At 43.2% G+C, this 20,286-nt stretch overlaps 1 protein-coding gene across 1 annotated transcript in view; it reads right to left on the bottom strand.

Annotated features, from left to right (window-relative positions):
• VWA1 (von Willebrand factor A domain containing 1) overlaps positions 1–20,286 on the bottom strand; it is a 115,747-nt gene that overhangs the window by 27,127 nt on the left and 68,334 nt on the right. Inside the window, exons 3-10 of the mRNA XM_073585455.1 lie at positions 16,171–16,446; positions 12,420–12,695; positions 11,643–11,918; positions 10,088–10,363; positions 9,344–9,610; positions 6,996–7,271; positions 6,333–6,599; positions 1,437–1,712 (exon numbers count right to left, since the gene is read on the bottom strand). Of these exons, the coding sequence (XP_073441556.1) occupies positions 1,437–1,712; positions 6,333–6,599; positions 6,996–7,271; positions 9,344–9,610; positions 10,088–10,363; positions 11,643–11,918; positions 12,420–12,695; positions 16,171–16,446 (2,190 nt within the window). The remainder of the gene's footprint in view (positions 1–1,436; positions 1,713–6,332; positions 6,600–6,995; positions 7,272–9,343; positions 9,611–10,087; positions 10,364–11,642; positions 11,919–12,419; positions 12,696–16,170; positions 16,447–20,286) is intronic.

Here is a 20,286-nt window from a genome sequence, read left to right as displayed (position 1 = left end):
TTTGTAGGCCAGGGTCGATCAGCCTCCGATTTGGAGGCCTGGATGGCTTAGCCTCCGATTTGGAGGCCGGGGTCAATCAGCCTCCGATTTGGAACCTGGGGCCACTTAGCTGTCGATTTGGCGCGCTGGCCCTTTAAGACTCATTTCGGCGCGCCGGCCCTTTTAGAATCACTTTGGCGCGTCGGCCCTTTAAGAGCCAGTTTGGCTCACTGGGCTTCTGAATCCACTTTGGCGCACATTCTCTCTCAGGGGCATGTGTCATGTGATGAAGCTAGATTTGCATTTGTGCTGTGGGTTTCGCTTTAAGAGCTGAAATTATCTGGCAGAAACTGTGTCCTGCTGGGGTCATGTGACGTTCGTAGGCGTTGGCATAGTAACTGGGTGTGCCTGCGCATATCAATGAGCTTAACTGCCATTTCAATCGCCTCAGGGCACGTTTTGACTGTGGCAACATTTTCCCATTGAAAAGCATTGAGACAGTGCATTCCAATGACGGGAAAAAAAAATTTTCAAACGCAAATTGTGCAAAAACTACAAATCCGATCGACACGAAAAATACTTAGCACACCTCTCATGGACGCTGGCTTCGAAACGACACCTCAACGGAGTCTGTGCGTGTAGCGGTTCGGGCCGCATGAATAATAATAATAAGAAGAAGAAGTTAGCAGCGTTCATATTACAATATAGTGGTTTTTTCAAACCACTATAATAAGAAGAATAAGTTAGCATCGTTCGGATTACAAGATAGTGCTTTCTTCAAAGCACTATAATGACAGATAATTGCCAGCACTGTCGGTGCAGGGTCTTTCATCTTTTGTGTGACCTTTGGCTCCAGCTCTCAAGAGGCAGAACATCAGTGGCCACCAATGGACTGCAGTTCTCACACTTTCCTCGGATGTCAAGGTTTCGTCCAAAGAAGTGTGATTGAGGCAACCCGTTAGCGGCTGCTGATTGGCTTCAGCGGTCACGTGGTATGGTATAACAGTGCCATGAGAGCAAGAGAAGACCATGCACCAACATCACTATAACGGCAGATATGCAGGAGGTGAATATACAGAAATTAAAAAGAGGTTGTCAAAGTAATGGGTAACCCCTTCAACTTAAAAAAGGACTAAAAAATAACACAGTATGTAGAAAACTCCTGAGCTCCCTCCAGTGTTCTCAGCAGGAAGCTAATTTTATATATCGCATCTATGGCCTTGCTTGGGATTTGGAAGTCCATATAAAAAGCTATATTGACAATAATGCCAAATATAATAATCAGTGCAGAAGTTTGACCCTAAGGTATAGTGTTAAAAAGTTAACATTCACTTTAAACGGGCGGTGTCATCTTCTTAAATGGGTAAAATTCCAAAGTATAAAAAACAAGAAACTTTGCAATTTACTGTTTAATCCATTCAATGTACAACGTCATATAAAGGATTATATGGCCATACCTGGAAGAGTGGAAACCCTGATGTTCTGCACCTGGTTAATCTGCCCTTTGGAGTCAGGACTAAAGGTGACCTGGTATACGGTATCTGGGGCCAGGTTGTGAAATATCATACTGGTCTGATCCCCATACAAAATGTTCTTTATGGCTTTGCTTGGATCCTTTAATGGTGCATATTCCAGCACGTAGCGTCCTGTGTCTCCGGGCAATTTGGACCAGGACAACTGGAAGCTGTTAGACGTTCTATCCCGTGCATGCAGGTTTCTTGCCTTAATTAAATCTGCAAACATAGAAAAGTCTTTTACCTTTATTATGTCTTTTGTAAGGCAGCGCTTACTGCATGTGTTGAGGGACACTTGCTTGGCAACAGGATGAAGCCACAAAGGTGCGTTTTTCTCACAAAAACATTCTATTTGTTTTATTTAGACATCATAAACAACTTGAGACAATGTTATATATGGCTTAACACATAGTCCATAACACGTCTTAGTACACGGCTTTAATTCGCAATCACTAAACACGCACATCGTCCAGTTACCGTAGTTCATTAGTAACTATCCATGGAACATAACAAGCACCAACAGTCTGTTCCAATGGCAGTTACTTGTCTGCCCACAACCACCTTGTCTGGAGTTACCTTACAGGAGCTCCTACTCCACACGCTGACTCCTTTTCAGTCCTGTTTCCCAGGAAAGCTGCCTAACTGGGATCACCGTCCTGGGAAATGCCTTGCTCACCAGGCCACCCAACAGTTCCTGACCCTCAGAAGGATGGTAGCTTCCCCAATGCAGTGCCGTCCCAGACTCTGCACATACACGGCCTCTCTGGGTCGCCCCCCCCAGGGCTGCGGAGTACTCGGTACCGGGCCCGATGAGCTTTAATGGGAGATGTCACGGCAGCTGGGACCCGGCCCGTGGCCCTGGGTGCCCATTGTAAAAGGAGAATGTTCAGTGTGCTTATGATGAGTGATTCGTGACGCCACCTGTGGTGTTCGGCAATAGAGATGTAAGCCGACGCTGCAGACAGATCCTCTGGGACAGATGGTGTGGTGCAGCAGTGATGTTATAGCCCTCCACAGGCAGGGCTGTAGTCCCAGGGCAGTGTAGGTGAGGTGACACTTAGATGGTGTAGTGTCAGGCACGAGGGATGTAGTCGTGCTGGGCAGGTTCGTGGCGCAGGAATGAGTGGAGGACACCAGGGCATGTAGTTCCAAAGCTTTACTCAGTCTGTTGTACAAACAGGTGCCTGCCTCCGTGCCGTGTCCTCTGGGTTAGGGACTCAGTCAACCTCCAGGCCAGATGGAATACTCCTTTCCAACACTCCGCCAACATGTGCCTTTCTGAACGTCTCCTCTTATAGCGCCTTTAAATGAAGTACTCCTAGTACTGAGTTACACTGGAGTTCCTCCTGTCCGATGTTCTTATGAACTCTACTTGTACGGCAGACAGCTGTAGCCTGCTTCGGGGACTCCTTGCTACTAAGTCCCGGCTCACTATCCAGTTGCTGTTGTGCCCCCAAGTCTTGTGTGGGAATAGAGTGGTCACTACTTCTATTCCTCCGGTGTCTGCTGCAGGACCATTAGTATCCATACAACCTCGGGGAACGGACCCCGGCCTTGCGCTTAGAACTTCTAGGAAGGGTTTTCTTCTAACCCACATCCTCTGTTCTCTTCTACTACTCACGTTCCATACTAATCTTTCTTTCTATGAAAAATCAGGCTTTCAGTCTATGTCGCTCTCTCTCTCATCCTTTCCTGAGCCAGCAGACCCAGGTCTCTGGGATCTGCTGCAGCACTTCCATCCATCTATCCCTCTCTCTGGGATCTTCTCTCTCCAACTGAACAACAACTCTGACTCCTCACTTAAACTCTTCCCGCTCTCTTTAATGTAACTAAGCTCCACCCACCACCCAGCACGTTTCGTGTTCCAAGCAGGGAGCCACCAATGGGTGCTTTGCTACACTCCAAGCAGGGAGCCGCCAAAGGTGCTTTGCTACACTACTTTGTGGTGTTGGGTGCAGGTGTTGGAGTGTGGTCAGGAGCCTCCACCTTACCTGGATGGTGGGGCACCACACCTCAGGAGGAGGTGTAGTACCTCTGTGGCGACTGAGCCTCAGGGGCGCCACATCTCCATGGCTCTTCAGGAAGTCCGTGCACACCTAGGACCTTCCAACACATAGGCCTTCAGGTCCATGGTCTCTCCATGTGCTATTCAGGAATACGGTCCTACTCCCAGGACCTTCCAACACACAGGCCATCCAGGACCTTACCCAATGACCATGTGACTAGACCTCAGTCACATTATATCACTGTAGCCACCCCCATAGGTGGGAGCTAAGTGTGGTTAGCCAGTCCCACCCAGCTCACCGACTAACCCTGTAAGCCCCCCTTAAAACTAAACAAACACTTGTGGGACTACAGGTCCCAGAACAACAACATTTTGGGCTTACAGCGCAGAGGACATCTGCGACACCTACCGGCCTTTCACAATGACGCCAATCACTGTCTCACTATCACAGTTACGCCTGCGACTGCCATGCACTCCTCCCATGGCTTCAATACACCTCCATGCGTATCTTGAGGAGAACATACAGCGCCCCCTAGCTGTAACAGGAGTCACTGCCTTACACTTTATATAGGGCCACTAATAACTGTGACGTAGTTGACGTACTTCCCTGCATTTGTTTCGTAATCTGGGATGTGCGATAATCTGGAATCTCTTGATTTGTTTGTGATCTGCATGAGCAGCAATTATCTGGTAATGTTACTACGTCATAGCCTGTGTTTGATCTCAGAGCTGCATTCATAATTTTGCTGGAATCGATAAGCTCAATTGACATAAATATCCCTGGCTCTTAGTTTTTTCATACATTGTACAGTTACTGGTGACCAAACTACACTTTTGGCATGTTATGTTCTGTGCAAGCACTGAATCAGCCAAAAATGCTGGAAAATTTAATCTCAGAAGATAGCAGAATTGTGAATACAACTCTGGATTATAACATAGGCTGTAACTTAGTAGTAAATGGTTTAGCAGGAAAAAAAATCAACAGCGCGGCCCCTACCCATTGAATGGAGCTGCACTTTGCAGCTGTTAAAAAAGTGTTTAAAGTCAGCCGCTGCTGCAGCTTGTAAAAGTGATTGATGGGTGTCCCGGGTGGGTTTCTGGAGAACATTTTAAAGAAAGGTGCCCGAATCTCAAGATATCAGTGTTGGTCCAGGGTCCAGGTAGCTCCACATCCAGATTAGATACCACACAAAAGAGAGCACCTGGTGTATGTTACCATTGTGGCCTGTAAAGGGATCTGTCTGACTGCTCATTGCAAAATACAAGGCATCAGCTAAGAGAGAGGGGAGCTGGCTGAGATTCCGAAATGAGTAGTCAGCCAGCTCCCTTTACATACAACACAGATCATATACCAACGCATGTATCATATCTAACCCAGATGAGGCGCTGCGGGTGACCCCTGACATCTTTCTAAAATCAAGTATGCCATGAACGGCACTCTGCTGCCAAGAATCTTCAGGACAATCACACAAGTGACTGACGTTTGATGGACGAGGCAATGTCTGCTTTAGCTAATAGGCTAGATACTGTGAGCTTTCACATTGAACATATAGTATATACATATCCGATACATGGGTATGTATATACACTTCAGTAGGTCACTGCCAAGCTCTGCAATAACCAAATAAACACTAGTAGCCACCATCAATAGTTTACAGTATACGGGCTGATTGGTCCCAGTTACTGGTAACATGGGGCCTCACAAGGCTTCAAGGGTGCAGTTTATATAGCAAAAGGAACTAAGCTATTAAATTTTATATATTTAATCCAGCAACTTGGCAGTCTTTATAAAAATATACCAAAGATATTACAAAGGGGACAAGACAATACAGTACATACAGGCCCATAAAAATAAAAGGCATAACCAATAGAAAATTACTAGACCTGATGTCATGAGAATGGCACAGATCTTGTGGAAAGGGAGCACTCCGATTAGAAAATGATGCAGTCCCACAGCAAGATGTATCTCCCAGCACTGAACAATGGCTTCAAGTCAGAATCTGCTTTTTACCAGGTAAGAGTAACTCACCTTGTGACCTCACATGGGGACAGGTAAAGGAGATGCAGCTCGGACCCTAAAATTATCAGATCCCCAATCTTAAAGATATCCTGGAGGTCCCAGGTTTGAGATAGTAATGGCAAATTTCCTATCGTGATTTTTGCTTTCTATAGATATGAATCATGGCAAATGTAACTTTATCCATCTGGCATATATTAATTTGGGGCTAATGCACAGATCGCACAATATTATAAGTAGATGCGTTATGTTCGCCAATGTGCCACGATTTCGAAAATATGTCTCCATAACTAAAAAACCTACATCTGTCACAAAAAATGGAATATTCATATCTGACATCTGGTGCAGATGAGTCTGCCATCCTTGCTTTTGAAGACAGGAAGACGTATCTACACAGGAGACAATAGTATCACCGTACAGACTCCATGTCTACACTCCATCAGATAACCTACTTCACTTACCTGTTAACAGTGGGAGGGTTCGTAATGCAAAAGGGATCAGATTGAGTGCTATCTCTTTTTGTTTCATTTACAATATTTGATGAAGCCATGCTTCTATGCTCAATAGGAGGGTGACACGTCTCCTCTCTAAGAGATTGTCATGGATGTAATGGTAATACAGGACCAAAGTATATGAGTAAGGTGTATATATTTCATTTTTAAACACATGTAAATACAGAAATGACAGAACATTTTGATACAAAGTTGCTCCACTTTTTACGTAGACTGATTATTTATTTATCTGAATAAAACATTTAATTTACAGAATATTCCCATGAGATCAATACTAGCCTCAAACTTCACGCCAGTGAACTTACCTATGAGAGTAGACACTCGAATCCTTCCATACTGGACCCCGGACTCATGGGTAAGGGAGACCTGATAGGTGGTATTGGTGGCTAAGTTACTAATCAACGCCGTATTATCATCCCCAGATAAAGTCTTCTGTAATGTTCTACTTGGATCCGACACAGGGGAGTATTCCACAATGTAACGTCCCCTGTCTCCAGGGGCCCTGGACCAGGTCACCAAAAAACTTGTCGCTGTTACATTAATGGCCTGAAAATTCCTTGGGTGTACTTGTTCTAAAAAGAAGATGGGGTTATCATTACTCAGGGAATCTGTGTAAATTAACCCAGAACTTGGTATGGGAGTAAGACCATAAATCAGGATAGGGGCCTTAACAAGAAAAAGGGATACCTGATTCTAGGTAATATGGGTGCAAACCAGAATGTTTTTCACAAAAAAAAATATACACACCTTTATGTACTGTATATATACCTTTTTTTATAATTGCATTGTAATTTATTTTACAATTTTTCAGCTTATATTGCTAGAAATGTACTACAATACAGGAGACTGCCTCTCTGTTGTGTACAGCTTTGTTTTAGATACCTGACACTTAGGCTACAGGAAGCAAAAGGAGTTAAAGGACACTGATTGGAAGTGATAGTCACTCTGCTACTTCAGGCCTCACCTACCTGTTTGAGTGGAGACCATGATGACTTCAGGAGGAGCAAACTTTGCACTGTGCTCCGGGATCAATGTGATCTGATAGGTGGTACCTGATTTTAGGCCACTCACAGCCACACTGGTCTCATCTCCATGCACAATTTTCTGTTGTGTCATCCCTGGATCAGACACAGGAATATACTGCAAAACGTAATGCCCTTCGTCTTCAGGCAGCCTTGTCCAGGTTAGGAGAAATCCAGTGCTTGTGATGTCCCGAGCCTGTAAATTTCTTTTCTGTGTGTGATCTATAGGAAAAAGACCCACATCATCACATATAAACTATAGTATAAAAATTCAGAACATAACAAGTAATATATCTCAGATAACCAATCAAAACCTTTCAAAATGAAAAACATTTCGGAGGAGAATACAAGAGGACAGGGAAGTCTCAAAACTAAAAAAATGAATTTCTTATGCACTCTCTCAGACCAATTATGTCAACAAAATCTGAGCCTGAACTTGTCCCTAAATATTCAATCTCTGAAAGGAGAAATTGTCATCAACCTCACAACATTGCCTCCTTTCACGAGCCTCAGGACACTGCCTCCTTCCATAAGCCTCAGGACATTGCATCCATCCATAAACTTCAGGGCATTGTCTCCTTCCGTAAACCTCACAACATTGCCTCCTTACATTAGCATCAGGACATTGTCTCCTTCCATAAGCCTCAGGACATTGCCTCTTTCCATTAGCCTCAGGACAGTACCTCCTTCTTTAAGCCTCAGGACCTTGCCTCATTCTGTAAGCCTCAGGACATTGCCTCCTTCTGTAAGCCTGAAGACATTGCCTCCTTCCGTAAGCCTCAGGACATTGCCTTCTTCAATAAACTCCAGTACATTGTTTCCTTCCATAAATATCAGGACATTGCCTCCTTCGGTAAGCCTCAGGACATGGCCTCCTTCCATAAGCCTCATGTCATGGCCTCCTTCCATAAGCCTCATGTCATGGCCTCCTTCCGTAAGCCTCAGGACATGGCCTACTTCCATAAGCCTCATGTCATGGCTTCCTTCCGTAAACCTCAAGACATTGCCTCCTTCTGTAAGCCTCAGGACAGTCCCTCCTTCCATAAGCCTCAGCACATTGCCTTCTTCCATAAGCTTCAGTACATTGTTACCTTCCATAAATATCAAGACATTGCCTCCTACCATAAATATCAGGACATTGCCTCCTTCTTTAAGCCTCAGGGCATGGCCTCCTTCCATAAGCCTCATGCTTCCTTCCATAAGCCGCAGGAAGTTGCCTCCTTCCATAAGCCTCTGGACATATTCTGATTTTGCATCTGGTAAATCCAATGTTTTCTACTAAAACAATAGCTCATAAAGGGCATTTCAGCAAAAGACCCACATTCTTTATTTCAGGTGTCCTTTGCGCATCACCTCTATTAACCAACACCAATGGCCCTTGAGAAGGGACACTTTTCTATCTGCCAAACTGTGTCCATTATGTATTTTATGGTTCTCACTGAAGGCACTAAGTCAGCAACAAATGCTGGAATATTTTATCTCTGAAACTGGCAGAATTTTGATTACAGGTCTGGTCTATAATATAGCCTGTAATTTGTCATTAAATGGTTGTTTAGCAGGAACAAAACTACAGTGCGGCTGCTACACATTAAATGGAGCTGCATTTTGCAGCTCTGTTAAAACAGTTTACATTCAGCTACCACTGCAGCTTGTAAAAGTTGATCGATGGGGGTCCTGGGTGGGTGTCAAACCCCCATGGATCTGATATTGACGATCTATTCTATGGGTCAATATGTTGTGACCGGATAAAAGAAAGGTGCCCTAATCTCAAAATATCAGTGTTGGACCAGGATCATTCCCGGTAGCTCCACATCCAGCTTAAATACCGCACAAGTGAGAGCACCGGTGTTGGCACATTACCAGTGCGGCATGTAAAGGGGGCTGGCCGACTGCTCATTGCAAAACACGAGCAAGCCAGCTTCCCTCACTATGTATCAGCTAAAGAGGGGGTCTATCTTAGATTCTCTAAAATGACCAGTCAGCCAGCCCCCTTCACATACAGTACAACACTGGTCACATACCGACACATGAAGGTCTCACATCAAGCCAGATGTGGAGATATGACTCCTGACATCTTCCTTAATTTATGTATATGAGTAAGCTGAATATATTTCAATATCAAACACATGTAAATACAGGAATGACAGAACATTTTGATACAAAGTTGCTCCACTTTTTATGTAGACTAATTGAATATATATATATATATATATATTCAGCTGATTAAACTTTTAGCTTGCAGAATGTTCCCATGAGATCAAGACTAGACTCAAACTTCACCCCAGTGAACTCACCTATGAGAGTAGACACTCGAATCCTTCCATATTGGACCCCGGACTCATGGGTAAGGGAGACCTGATAGGTGGTATTGGGGGCTAAGTTACTAATCAACGCCGTATTATCATCCCCAGATAAAGTATTCTGTAATGTTCTACTTGGATCCGACACAGGGGAGTATTCCACAATGTAACGTCCCCAGTCTCCAGGGGCTCTGGACCAGGTCACCAAAAAACTTGTTGTGGTTACATTAATGGCCTGAAAGTTCCTTGGATGTACTTGATCTAAAAAGAAGATGGGGTTATTGTTACTCAGGGAATCTGTGTAAATTAACACAGCAAATGGTATGTGAGTAAGACTATAAATCAGGCTAGGCGCCTCAAGAAAAAAAAGGAAGCCTGTATCTAGGTAATAAGGGTGCAAACTCCAGAATGTTTTTTTTACAAGGACTATTCATTTTACAGTAAAGTAGTCTTTTTATGGCTACAAGGCTTCATTGGAAAAATAGAGGAGGGCTTAAAGTGTCCCCTGATTTATGTGTGTATATATACCTTTGTGTACTGTATATATACCTTTTTATAGCTCCACTATAACTTTACAGGTTTTTCAACTTATATTGCTAGAAATGTTCTACTATACTGCCTCTCTATTGTGCAGTTTTGTTTCAGATCCCTCCCACTTAGACAAAAGGAAGCAAAAGGAGGAGTTAAAGAACACTGATTGGAAGTGATAGTCACCCTGCCACTTCAGGCCTCACCTACCTGATTGAGTGGAGACCATGATGACTTCAGGAGGAGCAAACTTTGCACTATGCTCCGGGATCAATGTGATCTGATAGATGGTACCTGATTTTAGGCCACTCACAGCCACACTGGTCTCATCTCCATGCACAATTTTCTCTTGTGTCATCTCTGGATTAGAAACAGGCATATACTGCAAAACATAGCGCCCTTTGTCTCCAGGCAGCCTTGTCCAGGTTAGGAGAAATCCGGTGCTTGTGATGTCCCGAGCCTGCAAATTTCTTGCCTGTGTGTGATCTATTGGGAAACGAAAAAATCATCACATATAAAATTATATTATAAAAACTCATCGAGCATGACAAGTAAAATATCTCAAACAAAAAAAAACTGATTACGTCCTTCCATAAGCCTCAGGACATTGCCTCCTTCCATAAGCCTCAGGACATTGCCTCCTTCCATAAGCCTCAGGACATTGCCTCCTTCTATAAGACTCAGCACATTGCCTCATTCAATAAGACTCAGGACATTGCCTCCTCCCATGGAAATCAGGACATTGCTTCCTTCAATATGCCACAGGACATTTCCTCCTGCCATAAGCCTGAGGTCATTATTTTCTTCCATTAACCTCATGACATTGCCTTCTTCCATTAACCTCATGACCTCATGACATTGCCTCCTTCCATAAACCTCATAACATTGCCTCCTTCCATTAGCCTTAGGACATTCCCTTCATCCATAAGCCTCAGGACATTCCCTTCATCCATAAACCTCAGGACATTTCTTCCTCCCATGAGCCTCAGGACATTGCCTCCTTCAATAAGCCTTATGACATTGCCTCCTTCCATGAGTCTCAGGGCTTTCTCTTCATCCATAGGCCTCAGGACATTGCTATTGCCTCGCACCATAAGTCCTTTCATAAGCCTCATGACATTGCCGCCTTCCATTATCCTCAGGACATTACCTCCTTCCATAAGACTCAGGACATTGCTTCCTTCAATCAGCTCAGGACATTGCCTCCTTCCATAAGAATCAGGACACTGCTTCCTTCAATAAGCCTCAGGACATTACCTCCTTCCATAAGCCTCAGGACATTGCTCCTTCCATAAGAATCAGGACATTACTTCCTTCAACAAGTCTCAGGACATTGCGTCCTTTCATAAGCCTCATGACATTGCCGCCTTCCATTATCCTCAGGACATTACCTCCTTCCATAAGACTCAGGACACTGCTTCCTTCAATAAGCCTCAGGACATTACCTCCTTCCATAAGCCTCAGGACATTGCTCCTTCCATAAGAATCAGGACATTACTTCCTTCAACAAGTCTCAGGACATTGCCTCCTTCGATATGCCTCAGGACATTACCTCCTTCCATAAGCCTCAGGACATAAGTCCTTTGAGATTAATTTTACAAGTTTGCTGTTGCTTTGTTTGATTATATGGAGGAGAACCATCCACTATCTCAAAATACACTTACATGGGGTAACCCAAGCAGTCTAATGCCTTTACCAATGGTGGGATCCAGAGTCTGTATTTTTTCAGACTCTTATTAATAATGATAGAGAAAAAACATCCTACCTGTTAGAGTGGAGACCGGGAGCGTCTGTGATTGTGAAGCCTCCAGTTTGGATTCAGGAATGAATGTGACTAGATAGGTAGTGTTTGGTATTAGCCCACTGACCATTGCACTAGTCTGATCTCCATACAACGTTTTCCTTGTCTTTCTTCTTGGATAAGACAGTAAAGCATAATCCAGAAAGTAACGTCCCATATCACCTATCAACCTGGACCAGGAGGCATTAAAGCTGGTGGATGTGATGCCTAGAATTTGTAGATTTCTTTCTTGGATATAATCTGTAGAACAGACGTTAGAAATAGAGAAATTAGTGTGATAGATTGTGATAGGCTGGTTGGCCAGGAGAAAATAGTGGGATTACCAGGGCCGGCTCCAGGTTTATGTGGGCTCTTAAGCAACAGAGTCCCATTGGGCCCCTCAATGCTATTGATTTTCCCTCTTCACCTTCCAAGAGCTATAACATTTTCTTTATTTTAAGTCAATAGAGGGTATGTTGTTTTTGTGGCACAAACTGTAATTTTTATTATTACTATTTTGGAATCTATACAACATTCTGATCTCCTTTTATTCCATGTTTTTGGAGGCAAAGCGGACCAAAAAACTAATTCTGCCATTTTTTTAGGGGGGTGCAAAGTCCAAAGTTGCACTAAGAGTATTTCCCACAGATGACACAACTTAAAGGGTTCTCTCCTTGTGGAAAGTTCCATTTAAGAACAACATACTCTACTATAATGGCACAAAGGAGAGCAGCAATAGTAAGAGTGAAGCAAAAGACACACCTGGGAGCGTGGACACTTGGATTGTTTCAGGCTGCATGTTGGGGTCACTGGAGTCAGGTAAAAGTGTGACCTGGTAGGTGGTATTTGGGGTTAAAGTACTAAGGACCACACTAGTCTCCTCCACTGATGTCATCTTCTGTAACTTGCTATTTGGGTCAGACAGCGACGAATACTCCAGGACATACACCCCTGTATCCCCAGATAAGCTTGTCCACCTCAACACAAATCCTGTAGTTGTTATATCCAGGGCCTCCAGATTCCTCTCTTCTTTCACCTCTAAAATAAGAAAAAGTTCTCAAATATGTTGCAAATCCAATGCTTTCTAACTCACAGAGATAGTCTCAGCCAAAGACCCCAATTCTTTATGTCAGGTGTCCCCTGCTCATCACTGCTATTACCCAAAGAGAATAAACCATGAGAAAGAACATCTTCCACTGTGACAAACTGTCCTTTATGTATACAGTGGGTGTCATTAATAATGGTTATTATAGGAAAACACTCCAATTGTGTCACAGATGCTAACGAGGCACCACTGGGGACAGTATTGGGCCCTCTAAATTTTAATATTTTTAATAATTACCTTTCTGGGGATTTATGGTGTAAAATCAACATTGAGAAGGATAACTTAACACCTTAAAAAGCCAGGAATTTTTCATTTTTGCGCTTTCATCTTTTCTTTCCCTTTCATGAGCCATAGCTTTTTTATTTTCCATCAACATAGTTGTATCAGTGCTTGTTTTTTTCAAGGATGAGTTTTATATTTGAATGACACCATTCATTTTATTTTGTTACTGTATTGTATTTGTATTGGAAAATGTGAAAACAAGTCCAATTGGGATGAAATGGTGAAATAAACCATCTACTTATTTATTTTCTTACTGTACGAGCAGTGAGACTATGGATTCTTTATGGTACAAGCAGTGAGACTGTGGATTCTTTACTGTACGAGCAGTAAGATTATGGATTCTTTAGTGTATGTGCAGTGAGACTATGGACTTCTCTGCCACAACATGTTCAATGGTCTATTTATTTTCCCCTAATATGAGTCAACAGACTGTATCGCAAGCATCCCTGCATGGTTCCTCCCACTCCTCCCGGCAGAGACCCTGACATGCTTACAGCCTTCACCGCCCAGCTGTGTGTCCTCTGCTGTGGCTCTTGGATACCAGGATCTGCACAAGCAGTGCAGGTCTCCTGATGGTGCACTTAAGGCGTGCACTCCCAGTTTCATAAAGGGGTAGAGTGTTCACTCCTGATGTGTCCCAAACCAATGGCTGGGAGGCACTAAAGTATTTAAGGCACCTTCCCCTGTAGGAAGGTGCCTGTGCAACATCTGTGTTTAGTTAGTCTGCAACCTGCTAAGACATTTTCAGGTCCCTGTTCCAGTACTGTTGTCCAGTACTCGGCTAGCCTGAACCTGAACCTGAAACTGCGCTATTGGTCCCTGAACCTGAAACCGCTCTGCAGTACCTGAACCTGAATCCACTGTGTCGGCCCCTGAACCCGTTCTACAGTACCTGAACCTGAAACTGCTCTGTCGGTACCTGAACCGGTCCCTTCTGAACTTGAACCTGTCCTTCCTGTTCCCAAACCTACACTGTGTTCCAAATTATTATGCAAAAAATATTTCCTCATATTTTCTCTAAATTACCTATATGAATTGCAGTCATTGTTATTTTCCAGTCATCTACTATTCTAGTATAATTGCAATGTTTTTGAGCAAACTGCCTATGAAAACAATATATTTTTTAAAATAGTAAACACTCAAAATGCATGTTCCAAATTATTATGCACAGCAGAGTTTTCAACCTTTTTATTTTTATTTTGAACAAAAAAATGGTGAATTGTGAAATAAGCATTATCAGCTTATTACAAAATGAAATCAAACAGTTTTCAAGTCAAAACTTTATTCTCGGTGATGTTACATTTGCACATAGGACCCCTTGTTCGAAAGAAGCTTCTGAACTCTCTCGTCCATTGAATTTGTCAGTTTTTGGATGGTTTGTGCTTCAATTGTTTTGCATGTGGACAGAATACCCTCCCAGAGCTGTTGCTTAGATGTGAACTGCCTCCCGCCATCATAGACACTCCTATTGATGATGCTCCAGAGGTTCTCAATGGGGTTGAGGTCAGGGGAAGATGGTGGCCACACCATAAGGTTGTCCTCCCATAGCAGCCAGAGATGCAGATGTGTTATTTGCAGCATGAGACGGTGCATTATTATGCATGAAAATGATCTTGCTGCGGAAAGCGCGGTTCTTCTTCTTGAACCATGGCAGGAAGTGCTGTTTCAGAAACTCCACATAGATTATGAGGTTCATCTTTACCCCTTCAGGGATCCTAAAGGGGTCGACAATCTCTCTCCCCATGATTCCAGCCCAAAACATTACTCCACCTCCTTGTTGGCGCCTTAGCCGTGTTTTCATGGGGTGTCCATCAACCAGCCATCCTCCACTCCATCCATCTGGACCATCGAGCGTTGCACGGCACTCATCGGTGAACAAAACAGTTTGGAAGTCAGTCTTCATGTCTCGTTTGGCCCACTGGAGCCGTTTCTGCTTGTGTGCAGTGGATAGAGGTGGTCGACAGGATGGCTTACGCACAGCTGCAAACCTCTGAAGGACCCTGCATCTTGTTGTTCGGGGGATGTTGGAGGCACCTTGTCTGCTGCTATGACAAGGCATTTTTGCAGCTGCTCTTTTAACCTGACGCAATTGCCTGTTGGAAAGAGTCCTCAATTTTTCCTTATCAGCACGCACACGTGTGTGCTGGGAATCAGCTACATACTTCTTGATTGTGTGATGATCACGATGAAGTGTCTTGGCAATGTTGATTGTAGTCATGCCTTGACCTAAATACTCCACAATTTGTTGCTTCTCAGCAGCCGACACATCCTTTTTCTTTCCCATTTTGGCAAAAAATGTAGGCTGCTTAATAATGTGGAACAACCTTCTTAAGTAGTCTTGCCTTTATTTGGACACACCTGCCAAACTAATTTGCACAGGTATCTGCAATTGCTTTCAGTGATATAAAGAGCCCTGACACACATCACCATCAATGAGTTTAAATGACAAACAAAAAAATTCTAACCTTATCACTCCTAAACTCTTTTTGCATAATAATTTGGAACACAGTTTAGATCTGTCCTGTCTGTTCCTGAACATAAATTCCTGAACCTGTTCCTCCTGAACCTGAGCCTGTCCTGTCTGTTCTTGAACCTGAAATCCTGAACCAGAACCCATCAAGTCTGAACCAACACCTGAACCTGTTACCCATCATATTAAGTGTTCCAGAACCCGCACTGTCTGAACCAGCACCAGTGTCCATTCTATCAAGTGTTTCAGGATCCGCACTGTCCGAACTAACACTAGTGTCCATAATGTCAAGTGTTCCAGGATCTGCACCATTTGAACCAGCATCAGCAACCGGTCCTGCCTTGCATTCCGAGTCTGTACCTGTGTTCCTGACCATTGGGGTCAGCTGCTGCAATACCAGGGACTTCCTAGGAGTGGTACCTGGTGGTCGCCTACAGCTCAAGCCTGACTCCACCGTCAGAAGCTCCAACCTGCCCTGGGGCGCGGTGGGTCCACAACCCACCCACGGGACAGACTTTCATCAGTACTGTAGTATTATAGGTTGGACTTGATAGACCTGTGTCTTTCTTCAGCCTTATATTATCTATGTATGTACTTATCACACGCAATATTACATTATTTTGTGCATTTTTAATTCCTTATCACAATAATTTTACCTTGAAGAGTAGAGACTTTTATCATTTGAGGCTGGAGATACTCAACATTCGACTCGGGGTACAGTGTGACCTCATATGTGGTATTTGCAGTTAAACCAGTGATCTCTAAACTTGTTTGATCCCCCTGCAGAGTGCGCTGTATCTTCTTTGAGTCTGCTACCGGTGCGTATTCCAAAACATAATGTCCAATCTCTTTTGATAGTAAGCTGGGCCAGGTCAGCAGAAAGCTTGTTGTTGTTATGTTCAGTGCGTGAAGTCTCTTTGCTTTAATCAGTTCTGCATGTGTTGAGAAGAAAATGATAAAATCATATAATGCATAGCTATAAAATCTAATTTAAAAATGTAATGAAAAATAACAAATGTTTTTTTTTCTAGGTGCCATATAAGGTATATTTTTCTACAGTTGCAGTACTTAAAAGTAGACACTAGATGGCAGCATTATTCAATATTCTGTTTCTGTAAACTTTTTCCTGATTAGGAAAAAACATTTTCTTTCTGACCTTCTGCAGAACTCTATACATCTATACATCATAAAAGTTTTTTTTTTTTTTTAAGAATATTAAGTACCTAGAGCTTTTCTTTCATATTTATCCCACTTACTTTGACACAGTTTAATACACTGACTATAACATTCTTAGAAAGGAAAACTGGTGTATAATAATAGTAATAATAATAATAACAACAACAACTATTTTTTTTAATATTTATCTTATTTAGCCTTTTGTTGAAGGACATTTTTCCTTATTAAACAAACTTAATTTGTTTCTTTTGTCCAGACATTTTGTTTTTTCCCAGTGTTTCAATGTCTCCATACCTTGTCAGTGCTATGTGTGCAGTGACCTGTGAAGATCTTTCCTAGGTTCACATCTGACTGGCAAAGCATGCAGAGTATGTAAAGTACCAGAATGTAAAATTGCCCTCAGATTTTTTTTTATATTCTAGAAAAGCCAGTATTCCTCTTTAGATAATAGCCATGGTGAGTTCTGACACATTGGGTGTCACCTTTGCATTAGATTTTCAGCCACTGATGGTAAAAGAAAAGTCACTTTGCTTTTAAATTGTAAAATGACTGACAAAATAAAAGCTGATCATCATTTTCCAGAACAAAAAGGGGACATCAAATATGGCTGCACTTCTCATTGTCAATTTTTCAAAATGGTCACTGAAGCAAAACAGAAAAATGGCAATATATCCAAAAATAAAACAAATTTATCAAAATGTGGCTTCTGCTCTACCTTCTGATTACCTAATAAATGACCATCAGTGGCGTAAGTACAAAGTTATGGGCCCCGGTGCGAACTTTCAAATGGGGCCCCCTATGCCAAAATACATGCACATCTCCGCTCTGTACACCTTGTACACGCACGGCTTCGCTCACCTCGTACACACGCGGCTCTGCACACCTCGTACACACAAGGCTCCGCTCCGTACACCTCGTACACACATGGCTCCGCTCAGTACACCCCATACACACACGGCTGTGTTACATCCACCCTGTAAACCACTCCTGACCCCACACATAAACTTACCCTCATCCAGCAGTGCACCATGACAACCATGTCGGCAGAGTCCTGCACACACGAGGCTCCTGATCATGTGACCCCTGACTCCTCCCCTCCTGTGACCTCATCACAGGTCCTGTGTGCAGCTATCGCGCCACTCAAAGCAATGAGCTGCACAGCCAATAAGCGGCTGCAGCTCTGCGATCGGGTCCCTAAACACTCCGGGCCCCGTCGTAGCTGCGACCCCTGCGACCACGGTAGTCCCACCCCTGGTGACCATGTTTATATTTTAGATGAGAACCATACTTTAAGCAGAGTTCTTTGTTTGATGCTCTTAAAGGGGATTCTTCATTGGCTTTTTTAAATTTAAATTGAGCACCTCCTCCAATTGTTACTACTCCGCTGATTCTAAAACAGTTTTTCTTTTTCTTCTGTGCCTCTCTGTTCCAAAGATATTTCCCCTGGTAAAAAAGAGGCAAATTTTCTCTTCAACCACGTGGTAGTATACCACAGTGGGCGTTTGCATTTTTCTCCTCTGATGCTAGCCAATCAGAGCACAACCACACCCACAGAGGAGTTCTGTGATGTATGCCCAGTTGGTTGAAGGGAAAATTTGCACCTTTATTATCGGGGGCATAACTTTGGAATGGAGGGGCACAGAAGAAAAGAAAAAACTGTTCCAGAATCAGCGGAGCATTGGCAATTGGAAGAGGGACTCATTTTAAATGAAAAAAAACTCAAGTGAAAAGTCCCCTTTAAAAGGGCAGAATTTTAGCATTTAGTAAAAGTGTAATTAATATATTCTACTTTGTCAAGTAAATATTCTGCGTTTGCATGAAAGTGACCTCCAAGGAAAAAATGCATCAAATTTTAAAAGTGCCACCCCATGATTGGTCAAACAATCAGAGTGGCCATTGGGGCTTACAATGAACAGAAGGAAAGCTGCTCCCGAAGTACAGAACAATGCATGTAAAATCTAAGTCACTAAGCAAAATATATTTGCTAAATAAAATTAATAATAGTGAAGGAGATAGAGACGAAGACTTGAACCCCTGCCCACAACACATGGAGAGAGGTGAGACCTGACTATGACTTTCCAAGTTTCTGTGACTCAGAAGTGACAGTGTTTAGACACGGATTTAGAACTTGCTGTGTCATAGACATCTCAGCGCCAACCAGCGTTACAAAAACCTGATATGTAGCCCATCACCATAGGCGTATGTTACTCAGGTCTAAAGATAAAAATTGCTGCTGTGTAACAATTTACAGTCATGGCCAAAAGTTTTGAGAATGACACAAATATTAATTTTTACAAAGTCTACTGCTTCATTTTTTCTAATGGCAATTTGCATATATTCCAGAATGTTATAAAGAGTGATCAGCTTAACAGCAATTACTTGCAAAGTCAATATTTGCCTAGAAAATTAACTTTATCCCCCAAAACACATTTCAACATCATTGCAGCCCTGCCTTAAAAGGACCAGCTAACATCGTTTCAGTGATTGCTCCATTAACACAGGTGTGGGTGTTGATGAGGACAGGGCTGGAGATCAATCTGTCATGATTAAGTAAGAATGACACCACTGGACACTTTAAAAGGAGGCTGGTGCTTGGCATCATTGTTTCTCTTCTGTTAACCATGGTTATCTCTAAAGAAACACGTGCAGTCATCATTGCACTGCACAAAAATGGCCTAACAGGGAAGAGTATCGCAGCTAGAAAGATTGCACCTCAGTCAACAATCTATCGCATCATCAAGAACTTCAAGGAGAGAGGTTCCCTTGTTGCCAAAAAGGCTCCAGGGCGCCCAAGAAAGACCAGCAAGCGCCAGGACCATCTCTTAAAAGTGTTTCAGCTGCGGGATGGGGCTACCAGCAGTGTAGAGCTTGCTCAGGAATGGCAGCAGGCAGGTGTGAGTGCATCTGCACGCACTGTGAAGCGGAGACTCTTGGAGCAAGTCCTGGTCTCAAGGAGGGCAGCAAAGAAGCCACTTCTCTCCAGGAAAAACATCATGGACAGACTGATATTCTGCAAGAGGTACAGGGAGTGGACTGCTGAGGACTGGGGTAAAGTCATTTTCTCTGATGAATCCCCTTTTCGATTGTTTGGGACATCTGGAAAACGGCTTATTCGGAGAAGACCAGGTGAGCGCTACCACCAGTCTTGTCTCATGCCAACTGTCAAGCATCCTGAAACCATTCATGTGTGGGGTTGCTTCTCAGCCAAGGGAATGGGCTCTCTCTCAGTCTTGCCTAAAAACACAGCCATGAATAAAGAATGGTACCAGAATGTCCTCCAAGAGCAACTTCTCCCAACCGTCCAAGAGCAGTTTGGCGATCAACAATGCCTTTTTCAACATGATGGAGCACCTTGCCATAAAGCAAAGGTGATAACTAAATGGCTCAGGGAACAAAACATAGAGATTTTGGGACCATGGCCTGGAAACTCCCCAGATCTTAATCCCATTGAGAACTTGTGGTCAATCATCAAGAGACGGGTGGACAAACAAAAACCTTCAAATTCAGACAAAATAAAAGCATTGATTTTGCAAGAATGGACTGTTATCAGTCAGGATTTGATCCAGAAGTTGATTGAGAGCATGCCAGGGAGAATT

Source organism: Dendrobates tinctorius, unplaced genomic scaffold, assembly GCF_039654945.1.
Source record: "Dendrobates tinctorius isolate UK_male_01 unplaced genomic scaffold, ASM3965494v1 ptg000086l, whole genome shotgun sequence".
Taxonomy (NCBI): domain Eukaryota; kingdom Metazoa; phylum Chordata; class Amphibia; order Anura; family Dendrobatidae; genus Dendrobates; species Dendrobates tinctorius.
Note: the sequence above shows the minus strand (reverse complement) of the source record. Positions and strands in the feature narration are given on the sequence as shown.